The sequence below is a fragment of the Chanos chanos genome, chromosome 4 (assembly GCF_902362185.1).
Source record: "Chanos chanos chromosome 4, fChaCha1.1, whole genome shotgun sequence".
In the NCBI taxonomy this organism is placed as follows: Eukaryota; Metazoa; Chordata; class Actinopteri; order Gonorynchiformes; family Chanidae; genus Chanos; species Chanos chanos.
Window position 1 is genome coordinate 530,001 of NC_044498.1, and position 24,205 is coordinate 554,205.

The 24,205-nt window shown below is 45.5% G+C and overlaps 2 protein-coding genes across 2 annotated transcripts in view; both read right to left on the reverse strand.

Moving 5' to 3' along the window:
* vamp4 (vesicle-associated membrane protein 4) overlaps positions 1 to 13,328 on the reverse strand; it is a 17,194-nt gene extending 3,866 nt beyond the window's left edge. The window contains exons 1-5 of the mRNA XM_030770331.1: positions 13,193 to 13,328; positions 8,011 to 8,112; positions 4,681 to 4,727; positions 4,509 to 4,559; positions 3,320 to 3,420 (exon numbers count right to left, since the gene is read on the reverse strand). Of these exons, the coding sequence (XP_030626191.1) occupies positions 3,320 to 3,420; positions 4,509 to 4,559; positions 4,681 to 4,727; positions 8,011 to 8,076 (265 nt within the window). The 5' untranslated portion in view covers positions 8,077 to 8,112; positions 13,193 to 13,328. The remainder of the gene's footprint in view (positions 1 to 3,319; positions 3,421 to 4,508; positions 4,560 to 4,680; positions 4,728 to 8,010; positions 8,113 to 13,192) is intronic.
* A 5,997-nt stretch (positions 13,329 to 19,325) lies between these two features.
* Positions 19,326 to 23,889, reverse strand: itpa (inosine triphosphatase (nucleoside triphosphate pyrophosphatase)). Its single transcript, XM_030772015.1, has 8 exons — positions 23,825 to 23,889; positions 23,510 to 23,567; positions 23,352 to 23,416; positions 23,193 to 23,266; positions 23,047 to 23,078; positions 22,559 to 22,671; positions 22,330 to 22,406; positions 19,326 to 19,555 (listed from the first exon to the last, which is right to left on the reverse strand). Exons 1-8 carry the CDS (start codon positions 23,885 to 23,887, stop codon positions 19,426 to 19,428), a joined length of 612 nt encoding a protein of 203 aa, XP_030627875.1. The 5' UTR covers positions 23,888 to 23,889; the 3' UTR covers positions 19,326 to 19,425.
* Between the last annotated feature and the right edge of the window lie 316 nt (positions 23,890 to 24,205).

Sequence of the window (24,205 nt, forward strand, 5' to 3'; positions counted from 1 at the left end):
GAAGGGCAGATGTAATTTTACCTCCCTGATGTATAGAGTGGGTTTGTAAACTGAGGAGATTTTTGGAGAGGTGTTAAATGTTGAGAGAACAAAGTGTAGACTCACTGACTCCAAAAGTCACAAAACACTCAGACTATCAGCTACACATGCTCACCCTTCCCTCATCCGTTGCACCTCACTGTTAATAATCACCCTCCAGTTTCACAACAGAGAGCTTTTAGCCAACATAACTGTCATCACAGAAAATATCCCGTATGTACAGACTACTCCAGCAACACACAGAGTTCTGTGCCCATCAACCCAAACCTCTGACTGGTCCATGGGCCCTTGTGAAAGGAGGCGGGTGAAAAGAATGAAGCCCTCTGTCTCTCCATGTCTGTGTCACAGACATGGAGAGACAGAGTGTTAGTCACAGCTGTGTCACAGACATGGAGAGACAGAGTGTTAATCACAGCTGTGTCACAGACATGGAGAGACAGAGTGTTAGTCACAGCTGTGTCACAGACATGGAGAGACAGAGTGTTAGTCACAGCTGTGTCACAGACATGGAGAGACAGAGTGTTAATCACAGCTGTGTCACAGACATGGAGAGACAGAGTGTTAGTCACAGCTGTGTCACAGACATGGAGAGACAGAGTGTTAATCACAGCTGTGTCACAGACATGGAGAGAGAGAGTGTTAGTCACAGCTGTGTCACAGACATGGAGAGACAGAGTGTTAATCACAGCTGTGTCACAGACATGGAGAGACAGAGTGTTAGTCACAGCTGTGTCACAGACATGGAGACAGAGTGTTAATCACAGCTGTGTCACAGACATGGAGAGAGAGAGTGTTCATTACAGCTGTGTCACAGACATGGAGAGACAGAGTGTTAGTCACAGCTGTGTCACAGACATGGAGAGACAGAGTGTTAATCACAGCTGTGTCACAGACATGGAGAGAGAGTGTTAGTCACAGCTGTGTCACAGACATGGAGACAGAGTGTTAATCACAGCTGTGTCACAGACATGGAGAGAGAGAGTGTTCATTACAGCTGTGTCACAGACATGGAGAGACAGAGTGTTAGTCACAGCTGTGTCACAGACATGGAGAGACAGAGTGTTAATCACAGCTGTGTCACAGACATGGAGAGAGAGTGTTAATCACAGCTGTGTCACAGACATGGATGTGATTAACACTCTGTCTCTCCATGTCTGTGACACAGCTGTGACTAACACTCTGTCTCTCCATGTCTGTGACACAGCTGTGATTAACACTCTGTCTCTCCATGTCTGTGACACAGCTGTGACTAACACTCTGTCTCTCCATGTCTGTGTCACAGACTGTGATTAACACTCTGTCTCCATGTCTGTGACACAGCTGTGACTAACACTCTGTCTCTCCATGTCTGTGACACAGCTGTGACTAACACTCTGTCTCTCCATGTCTGTGACACAGCTGTGACTAACACTCTGTCTCCATGTCTGTGACACAGCTGTAATGAACACTCTCTCTCTCCATGTCTGTGACACAGCTGTGATTAACACTCTGTCTCCATGTCTGTGACACAGCTGTGACTAACACTCTGTCTCTCCATGTCTGTGACACAGCTGTGATTAACACTCTGTCTCTCCATGTCTGTGACACAGCTGTGACTAACACTCTCTCTCTCCATGTCTGTGACACAGCTGTGATTAACACTCTGTCTCTCCATGTCTGTGACACAGCTGTGACTAACACTCTCTCTCTCCATGTCTGTGACACAGCTGTGATTAACACTCTGTCTCTCCATGTCTGTGACACAGCTGTGACTAACACTCTGTCTCTCCATGTCTGTGACACAGCTGTGATTAACACTCTGTCTCTCCATGTCTGTGACACAGCTGTGACTAACACTCTGTCTCTCCATGTCTGTGTCACAGACTGTGATTAACACTCTGTCTCCATGTCTGTGACACAGCTGTGACTAACACTCTGTCTCTCCATGTCTGTGACACAGCTGTGATTAACACTCTGTCTCCATGTCTGTGACACAGCTGTGACTAACACTCTGTCTCTCCATGTCTGTGACACAGCTGTGATTAACACTCTGTCTCTCCATGTCTGTGACACAGCTGTGACTAACACTCTCTCTCTCCATGTCTGTGACACAGCTGTGATTAACACTCTCTCTCTCCATGTCTGTGACACAGCTGTGATTAACACTCTGTCTCTCCATGTCTGTGACACAGCTGTGATTAACACTCTGTCTCTCCATGTCTGTGACACAGCTGTGATTAACACTCTGTCTCTCCATGTCTGTGACACAGCTGTGATTAACACTCTGTCTCTCCATGTCTGTGACACAGCTGTGACTAACACTCTGTCTCTCCATGTCTGTGACACAGCTGTGACTAACACTCTGTCTCCATGTCTGTGACACAGCTGTAATGAACACTCTGTCTCTCCATGTCTGTGACACAGCTGTGATTAACACTCTGTCTCCATGTCTGTGACACAGCTGTGACTAACACTCTGTCTCTCCATGTCTGTGACACAGCTGTGATTAACACTCTGTCTCTCCATGTCTGTGACACAGCTGTGACTAACACTCTGTCTCTCCATGTCTGTGACACAGCTGTGACTAACACTCTGTCTCTCCATGTCTGTGACACAGCTGTGACTAACACTCTCTCTCTCCATGTCTGTGACACAGCTGTGACTAACACTCTGTCTCTCCATGTCTGTGACACAGCTGTGACTAACACTCTGTCTCTCCATGTCTGTGACACAGCTGTGACTAACACTCTGTTTCCATGTCTGTGACACAGCTGTGACTAACACTCTGTCTCTCCATGTCTGTGACACAGCTGTGATTAACACTCTGTCTCTCCATGTCTGTGACACAGCTGTGACTAACACTCTGTCTCTCCATGTCTGTGACACAGCTGTGACTAACACTCTGTCTCCATGTCTGTGACACAGCTGTGACTAACACTCTGTCTCTCCATGTCTGTGACACAGCTGTGACTAACACTCTGTCTCTCCATGTCTGTGACACAGCTGTGACTAACACTCTGTCTCCATGTCTGTGACACAGCTGTGACTAACACTCTGTCTCCATGTCTGTGACACAGCTGTGACTAACACTCTGTCTCCATGTCTGTGACACAACCAGGAGACTCTGACCACGAGTCTCAGACTCTGACCACGAGTCTCGGTTGGCTGATGCGGTGAGTGTGTGTGCTGATGCGGTGAGTGTGTGTGCTGATGCGGTGAGTGTGTGTGCTGAGGGAACAGTGACGCAGGTACTGATGTTTTTCTGTTTATTTAGTGTCTGTTTATTTAGTGTTTTACTCACCAGATTTGTCCTGAAGGTCCTCGAGACGCTCTCCTCTCTCGATCACCTTGGAGATGTTTTCCTGCATCACATCTATCACCTCATGGACCTGAGACTGCACCCTGAAAGAGAGAAAGACAGACAGAGGGTGAGACAGGCAGAATGGGGAGATGGAAGACAGAAAACAAGTGGACAGGTAGCAGGTCAAGTCATCTCACCTGTGCACTGCTAAGGTGTAACTTTGTGTTGGTGTTTACTTTGTGTGAGGACCTCCTGTACATGCATTAGTGCGGTCTCAGAGTGAGATAGAGCGTCTGTCTAATTAGCTTTGAATCTCTGTGTGTCTGTGAGTGACACACAGACAGTCGGCTGATGCTGACTTAAACACACTCATTGGACTTGGTTGTTCTGCGGGTTGACGGCATGTCTCTCACACCTGCACCACTGAGCATGCCCAGATACACACACGCTGGCATCTCTGATCTTCTGCCCAGTTCATTATACAAAATCCCACTGAGCCCAGAGGGGAGCAAAGCCCTCATTAGCCCCCGACTCCGCGCGCAATCACAAAGCAACAGAACGAGAGACATTCCTCTAAACACAGGCATATTCCCACTCATTTACTGTAGCCCAAAACAGAAGGAGAAATGATACAGGCTGGATAAAGTCAGGCCTGACCGGGTACTGATTTAATGACCACTGAAGCACTAAAACACAACACAGCACCTAACCCAGAGAGGCTGAGGGCAGAGTCCAGCTGCAGGGTTTTTGTAGGTTTTGATTGGGACTTTTAAAGCTTGTGCTGATTTCCTGGAAACTCTGATGATGATGGTAATAGTCCAGCTGGCCGCCATTAGCCAACCTACGACCGACGACCCACGTGACACACGGCACACTGCCCTGCCCTGGCCCCTCCGGACCTACTGCCCAACTCTGTGTGTGTGCGTGTGTGCGTGTGTGTGTGCGCGTGCGAGGCTGGGGGAACGTTACATAATATCACCAATACTTACTGAATAAGAGATAGTGCAGGAACGTGACTGTGTGTGTGTGTGTGTGTGTGTGTGCGCGTGTGCGTACGCGTGATGTGCTCTGTACTCCTTCAGAAACACATTTGCTTCTTTCACAATTCATCCTGTTTCACTGATTCTCATTTGTGAATCTGCATCCTACACGCAGGAGGAACGACTGTGGGTGTGGTGCTAAAACTTACTGTCTGATTTTGTCATTTTTTTGGCCAAATCTGGGTCCAGTGGGTCCCCTCCTACAAACAGACACAAAAACACTACATCAGAAACACAGTGTATGTCTGACAAAGGTCTAAACCTCTCTAAATAGACTTGTTTACAGAAAAGGCCAGTGTGTGAACTGGCCTCCAAACTCACAGGAAAAAATCCTCTTCCTCGTCAGAGTCTTCCTCCAGCAGGTTCCTCTGTGGGGTGAACAGGTAAGGCAGTTAGTACTGGGGTGAACAGGTGAGGCGGTTAGTACTGGGGTGAACAGGTGAAGCAGTTAGTACTGGAGTGAACAGGTGAAGCGGTTAGTACTGGGGTGAACAGGTGACCCAGTTAGTGCTGGGTGAACAGGTGAGGGAGTTAGTACTGGGTGAACAGGTGAGGCGGTTAGTACTGGGGTGAACAGGTGAGGCAGTTAGTACTGGGTGAACAGGTGAGGGGGTTAGTACTGGGGTGAACAGGTGAGGGGGTTAGTACTGGGGTGAACAGGTGAGGGGGTTAGTACTGGGTGAACAGGTGAGGCGGTTAGTACTGGGTGAACAGGTGAGGCGGTTAGTACTGGGTGAACAGGTGAGGCAGTTAGTACTGGGTGAACAGGTGAGGCGGTTAGTACTGGGTGAACAGGTGAGGCAGTTAGTGCCGGGTGAACAGGTGAGGGGGTTAGTACTGGGTGAACAGGTGAGGGGGTTAGTACTGGGTGAACAGGTGAGGCGGTTAGTGCCGGGTGAACAGGTGAGGCAGTTAGTGCCGGGTGAACAGGTGAGGCAGTTAGTGCCGGGGTGAACAGGTGAGGGGGTTAGTACTGGGTGAACAGGTGAGGCGGTTAGTGCTGGGTGAACAGGTGAGGCAGTTAGTACTGGGTGAACAGGTGAGGCGGTTAGTGCTGGGTGAACAGGTGAGGGGGTTCGCACTGGGTGAACAGGTGAGGCAGTTAGCGCTGGGTGAACAGGTGAGGCAGTTAGTGCTAGGTGAACAGGTGAGGCAGTTAGTACTGGGGTGAACAGGTGAGGGGGTTAGTACTGGGTGAACAGGTGAGGCAGTTAGTACTGGGTGAACAGGTGAGGCAGTTAGTGCTGGGGTGAACAGGTGAGGGGGTTAGTACTGGGTGAACAGGTGAGGCAGTTAGTGCTGGGGTGAACAGGTGAGGCAGTTAGTGCTGGGTGAACAGGTGAGGCAGTTAGTACTGGGTGAACAGGTGAGGCAGTTAGTACTGGGTGAACAGGTGAGGCAGTTAGTGCTAGGTGAACAGGTGAGGCAGTTAGTACTGGGGTGAACAGGTGAGGCAGTTAGTGCTGGGTGAACAGGTGAGGCAGTTAGTACTGGAGTGAACAGGTGAGGCAGTTAGTGCTAGGTGAACAGGTGAGGCAGTTAGTGCTGGGTGAACAGGTGAGGCAGTTAGTGCTGGGTGAACAGGTGAGGCAGTTAGTACTGGGGTGAACAGGTGAGGCAGTTAGTGCTGGGTGAACAGGTGAGGCAGTTAGTGCTGGGTGAACAGGTGAGGCAGTTAGTACTGGGGTGAACAGGTGAGGCAGTTAGTGCTGGGTGAACAGGTGAGGCAGTTAGTACTGGGGTGAACAGGTGAGGCAGTTAGTGCTAGGTGAACAGGTGAGGCAGTTAGTGCTGGGTGAACAGGTGAGGCAGTTAGTACTGGGTGAACAGGTGAGGCAGTTAGTGCTGGGTGAACAGGTGAGGCGGTTAGCACTGGGGTGAACAGGTACTGGGTGAACAGGTGAAGTGCTGGTGTTTGATTCGGTTTGATTCTGTCCTCTGTCTAATAACTTTTCTCTGTTACTACTCAGCACAGTCTGTTCAGGGTGTTTTAAGTGTGACTGGGCTGTGTGGACAGATGTGACACCAAGTAGGTCACAGTCACAATACAACACTGTGTGTGAGTGTAGGTCACAGTCACAATACAACACTGTGTGTGAGTGTAGGTCACTGTCACAATACAACACTGTGTGTGAGTGTAGGTCACTGTCACAATACAACACTGTGTGTGAGTGTAGGTCACCGTCACAATACAACACTGTGTGTGAGTGTAGGTCACAGTCACAATACAACACTGTGTGTGAGTGTAGGTCACTGTCACAATACAACACTGTGTGTGAGTGTAGGTCACCGTCACAATACAACACTGTGTGTGAGTGTAGGTCACCGTCACAATACAACACTGTGTGTGAGTGTGTTTGGGCCCAGAGGTCTGGTGTGGATTTGTTTGGTGAAACTAATGAATACTGGACGAGAGAGTTCAGAAACGCCAGCGTGTTTGGGCAGAGGGCTGTGATCTTTAAACCTTTTTTCACTGTTTCATTAACCTGTCTCTAAAGCACAGAGCAGGCCTGTGCAGATCTCCAGCACACGCTATAAGCTTTTCTCACAGAATGCTGAGGGATTCACACAGGACGACGGTGAAAGGCCCAGGCGAAACTTTTACAGGCAAAACTTTTACAGAGCCCAACAGCTGCCTCTGACATCACGCCTTTCATCTGTTTCCTGTCCAGCTCTCACCTCTTTCACAATCCTTCTCTCCCCTTTTTATCACTATTCTGTCTTTCTACATCTGTTTCTCCGTCTGATCATCAAAGCCGTGGTTAAGCCGCGCACTAAAAGACCCTCTGCTGAGCTGCGTGCACACTCTTTCCTCAGGTATTTACAGCACAATAGAGTTTATGTGGTGTGTCTTCCACCTCTCTTGTCGGAACTGCCGCAGACAGGCACTAAAAACCTCCTGTGTCTAACACCAGAGAACACAAGGACACACACCACAATACGGACAGAGAGAGAGAGAGACAGAGGGAAATAAAGACAGCAGAGAGAAAACAAACAAGCCCCAGGAGAGCTGACTTCAGCTGCTGGCAGTGAGGAGAGAGGACAGAGAGTGACTCTACATGCATGTGTGTGTGTGTGTGTGTGTGTGTGTGTCTTATGTAAGAACTCCTTGTTTTGATCAGTAGAGGAGTAAAGAGTGTAATGGGAGGGAACGACGACCGCTCCTTCACCCCCCCCCCCCCCTTCCCCCCCAGCATCCAAAATCAACAGAGAAAAAGAAAGAGAGGGAGAAAGAATGAGGCGCTGATGAGGTACTGGGAAAGAAAAATCATTCTTCCCTCCCCCTCTGTGTCTCAGCACACACACACACACACACACACACCAAACAGACAGACACACACACACACACACCACCCCAAACACACACACACACACACACACAGTTTTACATTTACACACACACAGTTACACACAAACAGTTATACATTTACACACACACACACACACACACACACAGTTACACATTTATACACACACACACACACACACACCAAACAGACAGACACACACACACACACCACCCCAAACACACACACACACACACACACACACAGTTTTACATTTACACACACACACACACAGTTACACATTTATACACACACACACACACACACACACACACAAAGCCCCCACTGTTCAGTGGCATCTCACCCTCTCACTGCGGACAGACCCAGTCACCTCCTCATCATTCAGGTGCCGTTTGAATTTGGGAGGCATGCTGGCGTCGGACTGCTCCTCCCTCTCTGGCTCCCTCTGCAGGCAACACACCAAAAAAACACTATCACACCTCAGCTGCACTCTGGCCAATTTACAAACACTGGCTGTGTTCCAAATGCCACACTGGTGTACTACAAACTGCATACTGGCCCAGTATACACTGTGTACTGCACACTACTCCCCACTCTAGTACACAGAATAGCATGCAAGTATGAGAACTTTCATGTAGTCGACTACACAGTCACATGACTGCCGCTGTCCACGTATTTTTTTTTTTTTTTTGGAAAGTTGGAGATCAGCGCGTAGCATCATGAAACTTCCTGTTTCGTAGGGGGCAATCATGAGCACGTCCAGAATGAATGGGGACCTATGGAGCTGTACCCCCAAAAATGTAACTTCCATCAGGTAAACAATTTTTTTTTCAATTTTCATTATGTTTTCCATAGAAGGGGTCAAGACAATAGATATAGTTCCATTTTTTCATTTTTAGATTTTTTTAGGGTTGTCAGTTGTAGTAAAATACCTTTCTGTGAGTATTTGTGACGTCACGCACCACAAGCCACTTTACGGTCATATGTGGGATGCAGAGTAACAACACAAACATACACCTTAAACTCGGCTTCATTTTAATTTCATTTCCCAATTCATGTATCGTGTAGATATGCAAAGAACATAGCACTCAAACCACGGCACTCAAACCATTAAACAATAAGGAAATAATTATTTTAGCCGTTTCGCTCCATTCACTCCCATTCACTGAGGACTCTCTCAGGAGCGCCCTCTAGGTGAACTGCAGCCAATTTTGGTACAACGCCATTAACGGGCTCTGGCTGTATACTGGACATTAAAGGGCTCTGGCTATATACTGGACATTAAAGGGCTCTGGCTGTATACTGGACATTAAAGGGCTCTGGCTGTATACTGGACATTAAAGGGCTCTGGCTGTATACTGGACATTAAAGGGCTCTGGCTGTATACTGGACATTAAAGGGCCTTGGCTGTATACTGGACATTAATGGGCTCTGGCTGTATACTGGACATTAATGGGCCTTGGCTGTATACTGGACATTAAAGGGCCTTGGCTGTATACTGGACATTAAAGGGCTCCGGCTGTATACTGGACATTAAAGGGCTCCGGCTGTATACTGGACATTAAAGGGCCTTGGCTGTATACTGGACATTAAAGGGCTCTGGCTGTATACTGGACATTAATGGGCTCTGGCTGTATACTGGACATTAAAGGGCTCTGGCTGTATACTGGACATTAATGGGCCTTGGCTGTATACTGGACATTAAAGGGCTCTGGCTGTATACTGGACATTAAAGGGCCTTGGCTGTATACTGGACATTAATGGGCCTTGGCTGTATACTGGACATTAAAGGGCTCTGGCTGTATACTGGACATTAAAGGGCCTTGGCTGTATACTGGACATTAAAGGACCTTGGCTGTATACTGGACATTAAAGGGCTCTGGCTGTATACTGGACATTAAAGGGCTCTGGCTGTATACTGGACATTAATGGGCCTTGGCTGTATACTGGACATTAAAGGGCTCTGGCTGTATACTGGACATTAAAGGGCTCTGGCTGTATACTGGACATTAAAGGGCCTTGGCTGTATACTGGACATTAAAGGACCTTGGCTGTATACTGGACATTAAAGGGCTCTGGCTGTATACTGGACATTAACGGGCTCTGGCTGTATACTGGACATTAATGGGCCTTGGCTGTATACTGGACATTAATGGGCTCCGTCTGTATACTGGACATTAATGGGCTCTGGCTGTATACTGGACATTAAAGGACCTTGGCTGTATACTGGACATTAAAGGGCTCTGGCTGTATACTGGACATTAAAGGGCTCTGGCTGTATACTGGACATTAAAGGGCCTTGGCTGTATACTGGACATTAAAGGGCTCTGGCTGTATACTGGACATTAAAGGGCCTTGGCTGTATACTGGACATTAAAGGGCCTTGGCTGTATACTGGACATTAACGGGCTCTGGCTGTATACTGGACATTAATGGGCTCTGGCTGTATACTGGACATTAAAGGGCCTTGGCTGTATACTGGACATTAAAGGGCCTTGGCTGTATACTGGACATTAAAGGGCTTTGGCTGTATACTGGACATTAAAGGGCTCTGGCTGTATACTGGACATTAATGGGCTCTGGCTGTATACTGGACATTAAAGGGCCTTGGCTGTATACTGGACATTAACGGGCTCTGGCTGTATACTGGACATTAAAGGGCTCTGGCTGTATACTGGACATTAAAGGGCCTTGGCTGTATACTGGACATTAAAGGACCTTGGCTGTATACTGGACATTAAAGGGCTCTGGCTGTATACTGGACATTAAAGGGCTCTGGCTGTATACTGGACATTAAAGGGCCTTGGCTGTATACTGGACATTAAAGGGCTCTGGCTGTATACTGGACATTAATGGGCTCTGGCTGTATACTGGACATTAACGGGCTCTGGCTGTATACTGGACATTAAAGGGCCTTGGTTGTATACTGGACATTAAAGGGCTCTGGCTGTATACTGGACATTAAAGGGCCTTGGCTGTATACTGGACATTAAAGGGCTCTGGCTGTATACTGGACATTAATGGGCTCTGGCTGTATACTGGACATTTTGGCCAGAGTGGTACATCATCTGGGTAACTGCCATGTACGGCAAACTTTTTATTTTTCATGTACTGCATACGACTTACTACTTTTCCATCAACATCAGTATACGAGCAGTATACAGCAGAGTTTCGAACACAGCCACTGTCTTTAAAATCAACACCTGTCCCCACAGGAGGGAAACTTTCTCCTGCTCAAACTCGCATCAAGGTGCAAAGAAAAGACCAAACAAGACTGTGGAGAGCTGGTGATGAGGAAAAGACACCACACAGTCCCTGGTGGCATCCCAACGGTTTTCACGCTCCAAGCTTCCTTTCAGGAACTGTGCTGTCACAACTAACTAATGCTAATAAATGCTTCATGTCATTTGACTCACTCTAAACTGTACTATGGACCAATTCTTAAGCTTACTTACAGTCCCTGGCCGTGAGGCAAAGGCCTTTAGCTACAAAGCTGCCTCTCAGGTTCAACTTTATATCTCACAGCAATGGTGCTGTAAGACTGCACTTCATACTGCGAGGGCATTCCACACTCATGCATTAATATGACAGGTAAAGAGAAAAACTCCCATTAGCCATGAGCCGGAGTCACGGCCCAGTGTCTCCATTACAGAGCCTGAACCGCGAGTAAAGACAGACCTTTGCTCCACTCACATAACCCCATCACCAGGGAAACAATACCTCTGACTTTACAGCACATTTATAGCATGGCATTGACAGCACTGACATTACTGTACATTTATTGCATTGACAGCACTGACATTACTGTACATTTATTGCATTGCATTCCATTTATACCATTGAGTCCACGTTCCTGAGACTGGCACTGCAACCTCTGCTTCTACTGCTGGAGAGGTGGTGGGACAAAGAGCTCTCCTCCCCAGCAGAAAGTCCCAGACAACTCAAGAGGAGGACAGGAGGAGAGAAGGAAGAGTGGCTAGGTCTATCTGAGATAAGAGGGCAGAGAGAAAGAATGAGAGAGAACAGAGAGGTGTTAAAGAAGAAAAGGTATAAATGAATAAATATAATAGAGGATTAAAACAGAGAAAAAAGTGAGAAAAGTGAGAGTGGGTGGGGTGAAGACAGGCTGTCCGACAGCACAGAACACCCACGGGACCAGGCAGATGCTCTGGAAAAGTGCAGGTTCGTTTTTAGGAGGCGTGAACAAAAGGGACAGACAGCCAAAAAGCAGAAGTGATGAAAACGGCTGTGGATAGCACACGGTTTTGAAGCAGAGGCCAGAGGACATGACCTGACCTGACCTGACCTGGGAGCGCATGAGCTAGCGGTAGAACACTACGCCCCGCGAAAACCGTGGAGGACGGAAAACCTCGTGGAACAGATTCATTCTGTCACGTTCAAACATTCAGGGTTTGGCGATCAACACAGATCAAAACTGAAGAGCCTGGAAATGGGAAGTCGCCTACTATGTAGATTCCATGTACCACTGTGATCTGCACAGGTCTGAAAGGATGTTTAAGGTAGAGGGCAAGACGGTTGATTAAAAAAGGGCTGTTCAAAACTAATTAATTAATAATACACTAATTAATACGCTAATTAATAATACACTCAGTCATATGGTATGCTTAGGGCCCGCGTTAGTGCCGATCATTCTCCTTTAACAATGCGCAAATGGTGAAGCGGGATTTTCTGCCGTGTGCATATAAACCTTCCAGACTATTTTAATATAGACTCATTTTCTTTTAATGCGTGAGCGTCATTCTCAAGGAGACTAATCCTGCAATACTGTAAAATGCTCTTAAAAAACACCCCCACCCCCCCCCCAAAAATCTGATAAATCCAACCGTAAAGTCACAATTTCTAAAACTGGCTTTGTAATAATCTTAATCCAATTATAGACTACCAGCACTAATCCAAAATAAGGGATGACATCACCGTTTCTTTTTAAAGACTAGAGACAGCTCAAATTCTCTTCAAACTGCGTACGGATGAAAACAGTAAATGTCATCTCATGGCTGGAAACTAGCTGATTTTTTACAGTTAACAGAAGATGACATTAACGAATCAAACTGCGCATATGGCTATGTGATGCAGAGAGCTAACAGCCATCGGTACAAACGTAGAACCAAACTGCATCAGTGGCTAGCGGCCATTGCTATCGTTACACAGCTAAATGTTTGCTACCTGTCAAACGCTGGTTTACAGCTTGCTAGACGTCTAGCTAACAAATTAGCAAACGATTTGAGCATAATATTATCTGAACAGCTGACCGACTAAGCAACGAAACCCTTTATCAAACAAACAATCAACATACAAAGACTACATGTATGTCAGAAATGAATGAGTGTAACGAATACTTAAGCGTACAGAGGAAAAAGAATAGAGTAAAAAAGATCACAAAGCTGCTTCGGTCGCTAAAACCTCTGGTTAGCCTTGTGGATGCTGGACAAACACTGACAGGCCTCTTCTAGTCAGAGCAGACGGGCATGCAAGATTTACCAACACTTGTACGACAGTAAATTTACCTTCGCCTCCTTACTGTTCTGTCACAGCTGCGCTTTGCTCTAATGATGAAAGGCAGAGAGCAACTGATGATCTCGTTTAGGTCGCCTGTTTGAAAACAAACTGCACCTTTTCAACACGTCTAGTTTGTATACAGAGATTTTCTCTTCTTCCTGTCTCAGACTCAGCTGACCAGGAAGTCAAACAACCGGATCGTCAGAATTGTCCAGGACGGATGATGTGAGCTAGGGCTATTATTTGAACTGAAGAAGGAACGAATATCAAAACGTTTTGTAAATAGGCTCATTAGAATGGAGGCTATTTTACAGTTATGCATGACCGTCACGGGTCGTGATTGTGAGGTGCTTGTGCTTCGAGTGCTGAAAGATAACGAAGTATCTCTCCGATGATCAAAAGTATCTAAAAATATATTTTACAGCCCTATACCTCAAATCAGCTCAGTGCGAGGTATTTTTGCCTATTCATTTTAAGACTGTTTCTCTAAAATGTCTGACATTAATAACCTAGAAATAAATGTAGTTTTGAATGAAAGACTGTTGTGATCAATGTGTCAGGTTTTAAAGTGAAACCTGATTATCGAGTCAAATGAGGAGAGTGAAGGAGCATTGAATGGAACTTGGAATGTCTCCCACGAGGAGGCTGAAATGAGACGAGTAAAACAGAACACGGCTATCCTTGAGAAGTGTTTTTCTGAGGACTGAGCAATGTTTTGCCAAGTAACCAAATATAAGTTGAGGCTCTGTGCTACTTTACTTAGATATGAAGTTGTTTTCTGCAAATAAAGCTTTTCCCTGCCCTCCCTTAAGCACACACACACTGGAGATGTTGGTGCAGTGCAGTCTAAATCCTAGTCAGAGAGGCCAGTTAGTATACCTCTTTATGGTAAAGTCACAGTTTTGCACCTACACTGTTTTTCAGCTACTTAGCCTATCCCACAAATGGAAGTCATAATTTCTCCAATACCAAGAAGTATTACGAAACATTTTACTGTCCTAGACTGATTCATGCCCATCACACTCTAATGACACGTGGCATTTCAGTCCTTTAGGTCAGTGTTTGGATCACTAGTGACCTGATCCTCCTCAAGCACTTTAGCCTCATGGCCACATTCTATAAAGTCAGAACAGAGCTTGTTTTAACTTGGAAATACAGATCAAAATACAGTTTTACAAGAGTTTTCTTTTTTCAGATCTTCCTCATAAGACAAAATTTAGGTCACCTACTGGTAAAAGTTTGATGACTGTACAATAGTGAATAATTAAAGTATCCATTTAGTCCTTCTCACTAATGGCCATGAGTGTGTTCACCTTTGAGAATGGCAACTGTTGTCTGCATGAAGGGCTGGAGAAAATGTAACACAGAGCATGACTCTGTAACTGTCACACGGAATATGGCTCTGTAACTGTAACACAGAGTATGACTCTGTAACTGTAACACAGAGCATGACTCTGTAACTGTAACACAGAATATGACTCTGTAACTGTAACACAGAGTATTATTCTGTAACTGTAACACAGAGTATGACTCTGTAACTGTAACACAGAGAATGACTCTGTAACTGTAACACAGAATATGGCTCTGTAACTGTAACACAGAGTATTATTCTGTAACTGTAACAGGGCGTATTATTCTGTAACCGTAACACAGAGAATGACTCTGTAACTGTAACAGGGTGTATTATTCTGTAACTGTAACACAGAGAATGACTGTGTAACTGTAACAGGGTGTATTATTCTGTAACTGTAACACAGAGAATGACTGTGTAACTGTAACAGGGTGTATTATTCTGTAACCGTAACACAGAGAATGACTCTGTAACTGTAACAGGGCGTATTATTCTGTAACTGTAACAGGGCATATTATTCTGTAACTGTAACACAGAGAATGACTCTGTAACTGTAACAGGGCGTATTATTCTGTAACTGTAACAGGGCGTATCATTCTGTAACCGTAACACAGAGAATGACTCTGTAACTGTAACAGGGCGTATTATTCTGTAACTGTAACAGGGTGTATCATTCTGTAACTGTAACACAGAGAATGACTGTGTAACTGTAACACAGAGAGAAGAATATACAGTCAGAATACAGTTAATCAGAACAGTACTTGCCCAATCACCTTCCCACACCACAGCCTGATAGTATGAGATTTTAGGACTGTCCACATATGTCCATAACACTCTCTGTCTTCCCTCTGAAGTTAATTCAGGTAGAGGCATTGGGGGGGGGCAGACTGTGAAAATGCCAGAAATAAACTGGGGCTTCAGAGCCCTGATGACTATAGCAGGCTTCCCTTGTCTTTGAGCTCTATTTGGGAATAGTCTACGCAAAAGCATTTGGGTGAGGGTCTCCAGTTGAACATTTGTTGAACGTTGTCTGTGTGATGTAGAGTAAGTGCAGGGTGGGGGGGTTCAGAGCAGGTAATAAACGACAGGAGAGAGGGATGCAGGGGCAGAGGAAAAGTGTCTGACCCTGTGACTGATGCCTACCAGATGGGCCCTCTGAACCCCGGACGGCCCCCAGAGTATCAGCCAGATTTATCTCTGTAAACACACACATTCTATACACATTATACCCATTCTATACACATTATACACACGCTCTCCCTTCTTTTGCTTCACAGAGAAAAACAGAACCAATGAAAAAGTCAGAGCTGATGAAACATGATTTTTATGATGAGGGCAAAGCCAACACAAGCTGACAGTCCCTGTTAAGTGCTTGCCCCTCGTGAAAGCGATTGATCAAAGCTCAACTAAACATGGCCCCCAGGAAAGCCTGCACAGTTTAGATCTCCATTCAAGCATTGTCCAGCGGCCAGTCTGCATCCACTGTTCATGAGTACAAGCAGAGAGAAATGAGGCTTGTGTAGGAAAATTGAGGATAATCAATGATTTCAGGGAAAATCTGATTTTAATTTTTAATAAATTAAAGCTGTATGAAAGCCAGGCCTGTGTGATCACCATAACAATGCTTTCTGTGTTGTGCCAAATAGATGCCACATTTCTATGCTGATCAGAGAGAGAGGAAAAAACACACTGTTTCCTGTGCAACAGCACCTGTCTTTCATGGCTGTTGTGAATTTCAGAAAATATTTCTCCCTGACCCCAGGGTCAGCACAGGGCACATTATATAATAATGATGGATCACTACGGCAACCATGACCGTCAGTACTGCGTCACCTGTCATTCTACTGTAACAGAACATACATATGCATATATACAGTATGTATATATGTGTATATGTATATGTGTGTATATATAGAGAAAGAGAGGGAGAGAGACAGAAAGAGAGAGAGACAGAGACATAGAGAAACTTTATTCAATGCTGTTCAAGACCTAATGACTGGGGTGCTTTTAATTTAGAGAAGGACAAGAAGATGAAAGACATAAAAGCAGAGACTATTTTTAAGAGTCAACAAGCTGTCCTCTGTTTCTAAACACTGTTACCACATCTGTGTGTGCATTGCTTTTCCAGTCACAACGGTAAACATCAGTAAACATCCATTTCTAGAACTACCTTCATTTATTCTGCCTCATTCACAAATATGTCACAAAACAGCTCAGACAGCTGGAGTGGAAGCTGGGTGTTCCCAGAGACAGGCAGGACAGGCCACACAACAGACCATCAGTTCACTATGATCTGTTTAAGTGAAGTCCAGATTGTTATCAGGTTCCTTGCTGATACAGTTCAGTTTAAGACGTTTTCCTGGCAGTGTGCTGTAGATCACCCCCAAGGCTGTAACCAGGGTCAACATTATAGCGAGGTCTGTCCTGGAGAAACGGATAGCACATAACCAGTGAAAACGCACTGCTGAACATGTATACCATGGTTCTGTCATGTGTTTCAGTTGAATACAGGGTTAATGAAGATAACCTGGGAAAACAAAGAAACGCACAAACAACTACCAAAGTCCCAAGTCCTTGTCGCTTAGTTACGGCCATGATCACCTCTTAACCTTCGATGAGAGTCAGGATCAAATGTGATATCTGCTTTGTTTTGGTATGATGATGATGACGATGATGACGATGATGATGATGAGAGATGCTCGGGAAATAAAGATTATGTAACTGCTGTAAAAGAAGACTGTTGAGACAGGTTGCTATATATAGAGTAGGAAGATTTTCCCCTTTTCTGTGTCTCTTATGAGAACAATGTTGTGTTGTGTTTCATGTGTTTTCTGTAACAGCAGGTAAAACGCTACACACTGTAACTTCTGATATGGCCTCATACTCAGTGTGAGTGGTGCCTTAGATGAGCTGTTGAAACCAAACGCTGAGTCTGTGTTTCATGGCTTTGTTTGGAAACACTGTCTATATGTATTGACAGGATGTTTTCTCATATCACGCTTTACGCCGCTAGACAACAGCATCAGAGTGTTCGCGTCTGGCAGTGAGCGCACAGAGATTAGGAGGAGAGGAATGCTGTGTTTCATGGCGGGACATTACAGTGGCATTTCTCAGGGAGGAAAAAATGCTATTCACGCTGGTGATTTAACGAGGTCTCACTCATTAACCCAGCGGGAGCCTGACTCCTGTTTGATGTGTCTCGCAGAGGGACGGTCAACAAAAGCCTACAAATATGTTGGCTAAGAGCCTGAGATGGGCTGCGTCTGATGAGGCCTGTTGTTGTTGTCTGTGTGGTGTCTGATGAGGTCTGTTGTTGTCTGTGCTCTAAACCAGAACAACAGCTGAGAGGAATTTGGCATCCTGAAATTCTCTCTTTCCACTACATTTCCGACAAACAGCCGGTCCTGGATATGAATGATGTTTACTGAATCCGTGGTGTTTATCTTAGCCTCTCTGTTTATTTGATAATATGGTTCATCATTAGTGTGAACTTAAAAAGATTCATTGTTACTGATCCAGAAACTCATAGCGTTGTTATGTCAACCTGTGTTTGTTAGTTGATTCTGACTTGCGGCTGAGAAGGGCATCCTGCAGATGGATTTTAACAGTGCTGAGAGAAGCAGACGACATTCAGACCTCTCTCCGACTGTCCTTCTGCCTCTGGCCGGCCCAGGTCTCCTGAGAATCCAGAGCATGTGTAGACTCTCATCACTGGCCTCCAGGGCATGCTCCACGACATTTTCATCACTGCGTTTATGTTCAGACTCTTTACGATGTTTAAACTCACAAGCAAGATCCTTCACATTTTAATATGAGAACAAATACCTCCTGATTCGACCCCAGTTTCCTCACAAAGAGTCAGCTGATGCCTTGTCTGTCATCCTCATATAGCAGAGGTCTGAGGACTTTGGTTGGTTTGAACAGGACAGAATAAAGCAGGTAAACACAGACCATTCTCAGATCAAGATTAGCACGTGTTCTGATAAATAAAGAAAGAAAACCTGCCCATGAGGTCTTTGACCTGAGAGGAATTCTGATTATTTAGAATTAACCACAAACATCCACTTATAAAACTCTCTCTCTCTGGGTTGCAGTAATGAAATATTTGTATTTGCGATAAAAAAAAAAAGCTTTAAACATAGTTTTTGCCACGTGAGTGTTTAACCATATGTGAACTGACAGACTGTTAATTTAGTGTTAATGTGAAATCCACTAACACATGGCTGTTTGGAGACCATACAGAGAGTGCTGACAGCCGCCCCGCAGACAGGATAAACAAAAGGCCATTTCAGAGAAACATGTCTCTCTGCTCCCTGTGGCCCGGCAGAACAAACCGTCCGACCCGCGGGCCAGTCTCTGCAGGCTGCTCATCACAACGGCCCTGCTGTCTTTTTTTTCAGTCAGACTGAGAGAAGAGTGTGAGGAACTGTCCTGAGATCAGTGCCTGGATGCCAGGGGTGATGAGAACCACAAACACACACTGATTTCACTCTTATCAAGACTCGCATCCTGCCTGTGTTCAGGGCGTATGAGCATGAGGGCGGCAGCTGTAGATTTATGAGTTTAACACACACAGATGCATGGCTCCAACAACAGCTTAGCAACTCATTCATTTACATTACATAACGACTACATACGTTATGAATGAAATTACATTCACAGTTTTCCAGACCTTTAGAGTGTTAACACGCTGTCTATGCCAGAGTTCAGATGAGCTCAGGAGTAGATCACCTGAGACACAGAGAGGACTGCAGTGTGGTTTAATCGAAAAAGCAGATTTATTTCAACACAGAACTGGACAAAGACAGCGTTCAAACTGTTAACGATCAACATGTCTCTGGAGCACGAGACCAGCTGAAGAACTGGATGCTATTTGACAAAACCCAGAGATCAGTCATCCAGCTTCAGCTTCTTGGTCTCGGGTGCGTTGTTCAGCTGAGAAAAATGTTCTGACATGGCCGCCAGAGCGCGGTATCGGTGGGAGATCCTGTTCTTCTCCTCTTTTGGAAGCTCTGCGTATCTGCAGGAGGGAGAGGAGGAAAGACACACAGCTAAAAGAAGTGACAGACTCTTTCCAAATAAAAACTATTCTTCTAACAAACGCACAACTGTCTTCACAGCTGGATCCCACCTTTCATATACACTGAGTCACCTGCACAATGCCACCAGTCTCCTTTAAACCTTATGTATATTGACCTTCCTACACTTTAGTTACACTCTTCTTTTAGAAACAAGAACATAGAGAACGTCAGGGATAGGAAATCAGTTCAGTATAAATAGCCAGTGCAGTGCGTGTAGTGAATAAATAGCCAGTGCAGTGCAGTGCATGTAGTGTATAAATAGCCAGTGCAGTGCGTGTAGTGTATAAATAGCCAGTGCAGTGCAGTGCATGTGTAGTGTATAAATAGCCAGTGCAGTGCAGTGGGTGTAGTGTATAAATAGCCAGTGCAGTGCGTGTAGTGTATAAATAGCCAGTGCAGTGCAGTGCGTGTAGTGTATAAATAGCCAGTGCAGTGCAGTGCGTGTAGTGTATAAATAGCCAGTGCAGTGCAGTGCGTGTAGTGTATAAATAGCCAGTGCAGTGCAGTGCGTGTAGTGTATAAATACCCAGTGCGGTACAGTGGGTGTAGTGTATAAATACCCAGTGCAGTGGGTGTAGTGTATAAATAGCCAGTGCAGTGCAGTGGGTGTAGTGTATAAATAGCCAGTGCAGTGCAGTGCGTGTAGTGTATAAATAGCCAGTGCAGTGCAGTGCGTGTGGTGTATAAATACCCAGTGCGGTACAGTGCGTGTAGTGTATAAATACCCAGTGCAGTGCAGTGCGTGTAGTGTATAAATAGCCAGTGCAGTGCAGTGCGTGTAGTGTATAAATAGCCAGTGCAGTGCAGTGGGTGTAGTATATAAATACCCAGTGCAGTGCAGTGCGTGTAGTGTATAAATAGCCAGTGCGGTACAGTGCGTGTGGTGTATAAATAGCCAGTGCGGTACAGTGCGTGTGGTGTATAAATAGCCAGTGCAGTGCAGTGCGTGTAGTGTATAAATAGCCAGTGCAGTGCAGTGCGTGTAGTGTATAAATAGCCAGTGCAGTGCAGTGCGTGTAGTGTATAAATAGCCAGTGCAGTGCAGTGGGTGTAGTATATAAATACCCAGTGCAGTGCAGTGCGTGTAGTGTATAAATAGCCAGTGCGGTACAGTGCGTGTGGTGTATAAATAGCCAGTGCGGTACAGTGGGTGTAGTGTATAAATAGCCAGTGCAGTGCAGTGCGTGTAGTGTATAAATAGCCAGTGCAGTGCAGTACGTGTAGTGTATAAATACCCAGTGCGGTACAGTGTGTGTAGTGTATAAATAGCCAGTGCAGTGCAGTGCGTGTGTAGTGTATAAATAGCCAGTGCAGTGCAGTGCGTGTGTAGTGTATAAATACCCAGTGCAGTGCAGTGCGTGCAGTGTATAAATACCCAGTGCGGTACAGTGCGTGTAGTGTATAAATACCCAGTGCGGTACAGTGTGTGTAGTGTATAAATACCCAGTGCGGTACAGTGGGTGTAGTGTATAAATAGCCAGTGCAGTGCGTGTAGTGTATAAATAGCCAGTGCAGTGCAGTGCGTGTAGTGTATAAATACCCAGTGCGGTACAGTGTGTGTGGTGTATAAATACCCAGTGCGGTACAGTGTGTGTAGTGTATAAATAGCCAGTGCGGTACAGTGCGTGTGGTGTATAAATACCCAGTGCGGTACAGTGCGTGTAGTGTATAAATAGCCAGTGCGGTACAGTGCGTGTGGTGTATAAATACCCAGTGCGGTACAGTGTGTGTAGTGTATAAATAGCCAGTGCAGTGCGTGTAGTGTATAAATAGCCAGTGCAGTGCAGTGCGTGTAGTGTATAAATAGCCAGTGCGGTACAGTGCGTGTGGTGTATAAATACCCAGTGCGGTACAGTGCGTGTAGTGTATAAATACCCAGTGCGGTACAGTGCGTGTGGTGTGGTGTATAAATAGCCAGTGCAGTGCAGTGCGTGTAGTGTATAAATAGCCAGTGCGGTACAGCGCGTGTAGTGTATAAATAGCCAGTGCGGTACAGTGCGTGTAGTGTATAAATAGCCAGTGCAGTGCAGTGCGTGTAGTGTATAAATACCCAGTGCGGTACAGTGCGTGTAGTGTATAAATAGCCAGTGCGGTACAGTGCGTGTGGTGTATAAATACCCAGTGCGGTACAGTGCGTGTAGTGTATAAATAGCCAGTGCAGTGCAGTGCGTGTAGTGTATAAATAGCCAGTGCAGTGCAGTGCGTGTAGTGTATAAATAGCCAGTGCAGTGCAGTGCGTGTAGTGTATAAATAGCCAGTGCGGTACAGTGCGTGTAGTGTATAAATACCCAGTGCGGTACAGTGCGTGTAGTGTATAAATACCCAGTGCAGTACAGTGCGTGTAGTGTATAAATACCCAGGGGGTGTAGTTAAGGGCTGTGCTGAGCATTAGGTATCAGTGTAAACAGTGTAGTCAGTATGTGAGTAAGGAGTGTGTCTGGCGCATGTGAGTGAAATGGAATCTCTCTCTTAGACATTATCTGGCAGGACTGTTAAATGGTCTGATGGTCTGCAGGAAGCAGCCGCTCAGTAGTAGTTCACACTTGAAATTCGCAATAATATAGATTCATGTCAAATCCCTCCACTCCTTCAAATAGTGAGTGTGAGACCATTCTCAAAAATAGCTCACTTTTCTGTGTCCTTAAACTATGCTGCCCTCTAGTGGTGAAATGCAAGAATGTTGCAGGAGGCTGTACTGATTTTTTGAACTCACGTTTTATCATAGCCATCAGGCTGAAAACAGGGGTCCCAGCCAAAATCCCTTGGTCCTCTCGGTTCCACAATACGCCCCTACAGAAAGACCACATCGTGCATGAGACAAACAACCAAGCGCAAACAGACAGACCCACGTATGGTGCTGATCACATCATCATCTTATGCCAATGGTCTAACAGCTGTGACATAACTGTGTCCTGACACAGGTCTGGGGGGTTGGGACAGACCTCAGTAATCCCTCTGAAGAGCTGCACTGGCTCTTCCTTCCCCGCACAGAAGGCAAAGGTGCACAGGGCCCAGGCAGACTTATCCTCAAAGCCTGCTAACAGTTTATACAGTCCTGCAGAGACACAGAGAAAGAGACAGAATGAGCATTGCAAAGAAAATCAGAATGACCAGAGAACACTCTCACAGAAATAAATATGTACTCAAATGAACTATAGCCACTTTTTCTAAGTCCCTATGGATGAGACTCTCTGTTTAAAGAATCAGTATACCTAATGCCAACCAGTTCCTCCTGCTTACCAAGGAGCTCATCTCTGAGTTTTGTCAAACTGCTCTGTGACAATGTTTGCTATAAAATCAGCAGTAACATCAAAGCTGAGCTGAGCTGGATGAATTTCAAGTCTCAGTAAAGTGTCAGCACAGCCACAAGTCCACTCATGAAATCATCACAAACAGGACTTGATTTATTATGTGTCCCGGGCAATCCTACCTTCTGGTTTCAGTTTATCCAGGAACCATTTTCTGTTATGTGGAAAAGCAGAAAATATGCAGTGATTAAACTGTGTGTTATGGTGGATTTGGTCTCACTTAAATGTTCTAAAACTGAAGAACAAACAGAAACAGAGATTTCCTTACATATAAGGCCCAGGTAAACCCCCCAGGGCCCTGAAACAGAGACAGGTGTCCTCCACAAGAACAGGTCCATCTACCTTTAAACAGAACCAGACAGGGGTGGAATAAACACTCAGCCTGTTGCAGACTTGTGAATGAAATGAGATATTCCAGTTCACAAACCTGTATCGCTGCTTCCCGACATTTATGTATGGAGATTTCATCCGGCTCCCCTTGGTACTCTGGTACTGTGTTTGTATTCAGAAAGATGTGGATGAGTACAGCACCACACAGCCTAGCATGTATGTACACGCTGTTAAATACACCAATAAATTACTCACAATCAATCTTCTTAGAAATGAGCTTGTATGGAAATTTGTCGCCTAGGATTTGAATAACCTGTTTAAACAAAGCGAAATAATTTTTTCTTACTTACATACAAATAAAATATCACGCGCGAGCAGTTGGTGTTAGTATTACGACGCAAAAAGACCGAGACATCAGTCGTCCACTGGGCACCTCATTTGCCCCGGCTCTTCTGTTAAATTATATCAGCTCACTGAGAGCCGTGCTTGCTCCGTTCATTATATTGGAACTGTCGACCACTAAAGGACAGATCGTCGCAAATAAAAATGTAGGCTTGTTCTTTTCCTCACCTCTTCTAATTTTTTCATGTTTCCAGTGACAAATACCACAGCTCTCCCAGGAGGTACTGCCATGTTGGTTTGACCATCGGAGCACTTAACATCCCGTCCCACGTAAAGAGCCAATAGCATTAACCATACCAAACTTTTCACCAATCAGCATATATTTTGATATACCTCCTACTGAAGGATGACCAATCCTGGCCCACATTGTTAGTGGAACCGACTCAGAAATGTGTCCGGTCGAAAACGTTTACCATGTGGAAATGAATCGCGGCTGGGACTTGAAAGCTGCAGAATCAGATGTCTACCTTTCAGCACAGATGCGTTTGAAATCGTATTTATTGTAGATATTGTTTTGAAGTTAATCTCTTGCCCTGTTTTGGCTCTGAA

Coding starts and splice junctions, on each gene's coding strand:
- itpa (XM_030772015.1), bottom strand. CDS start 23,887: ATGGCAGTACCTCCTGGGAGAGCTGTGGTATTTGTCACTGGAAACATG. Junction 23,417..23,509: donor CATTTCTAAGAAGATTGATT/GTGAGTAATTTA, acceptor ATACAAACACAG/TACCAGAGTACCAAGGGGAG. Junction 22,672..23,046: donor GGATAAACTGAAACCAGAAG/GTAGGATTGCCC, acceptor GTGTCTCTGCAG/GACTGTATAAACTGTTAGCA.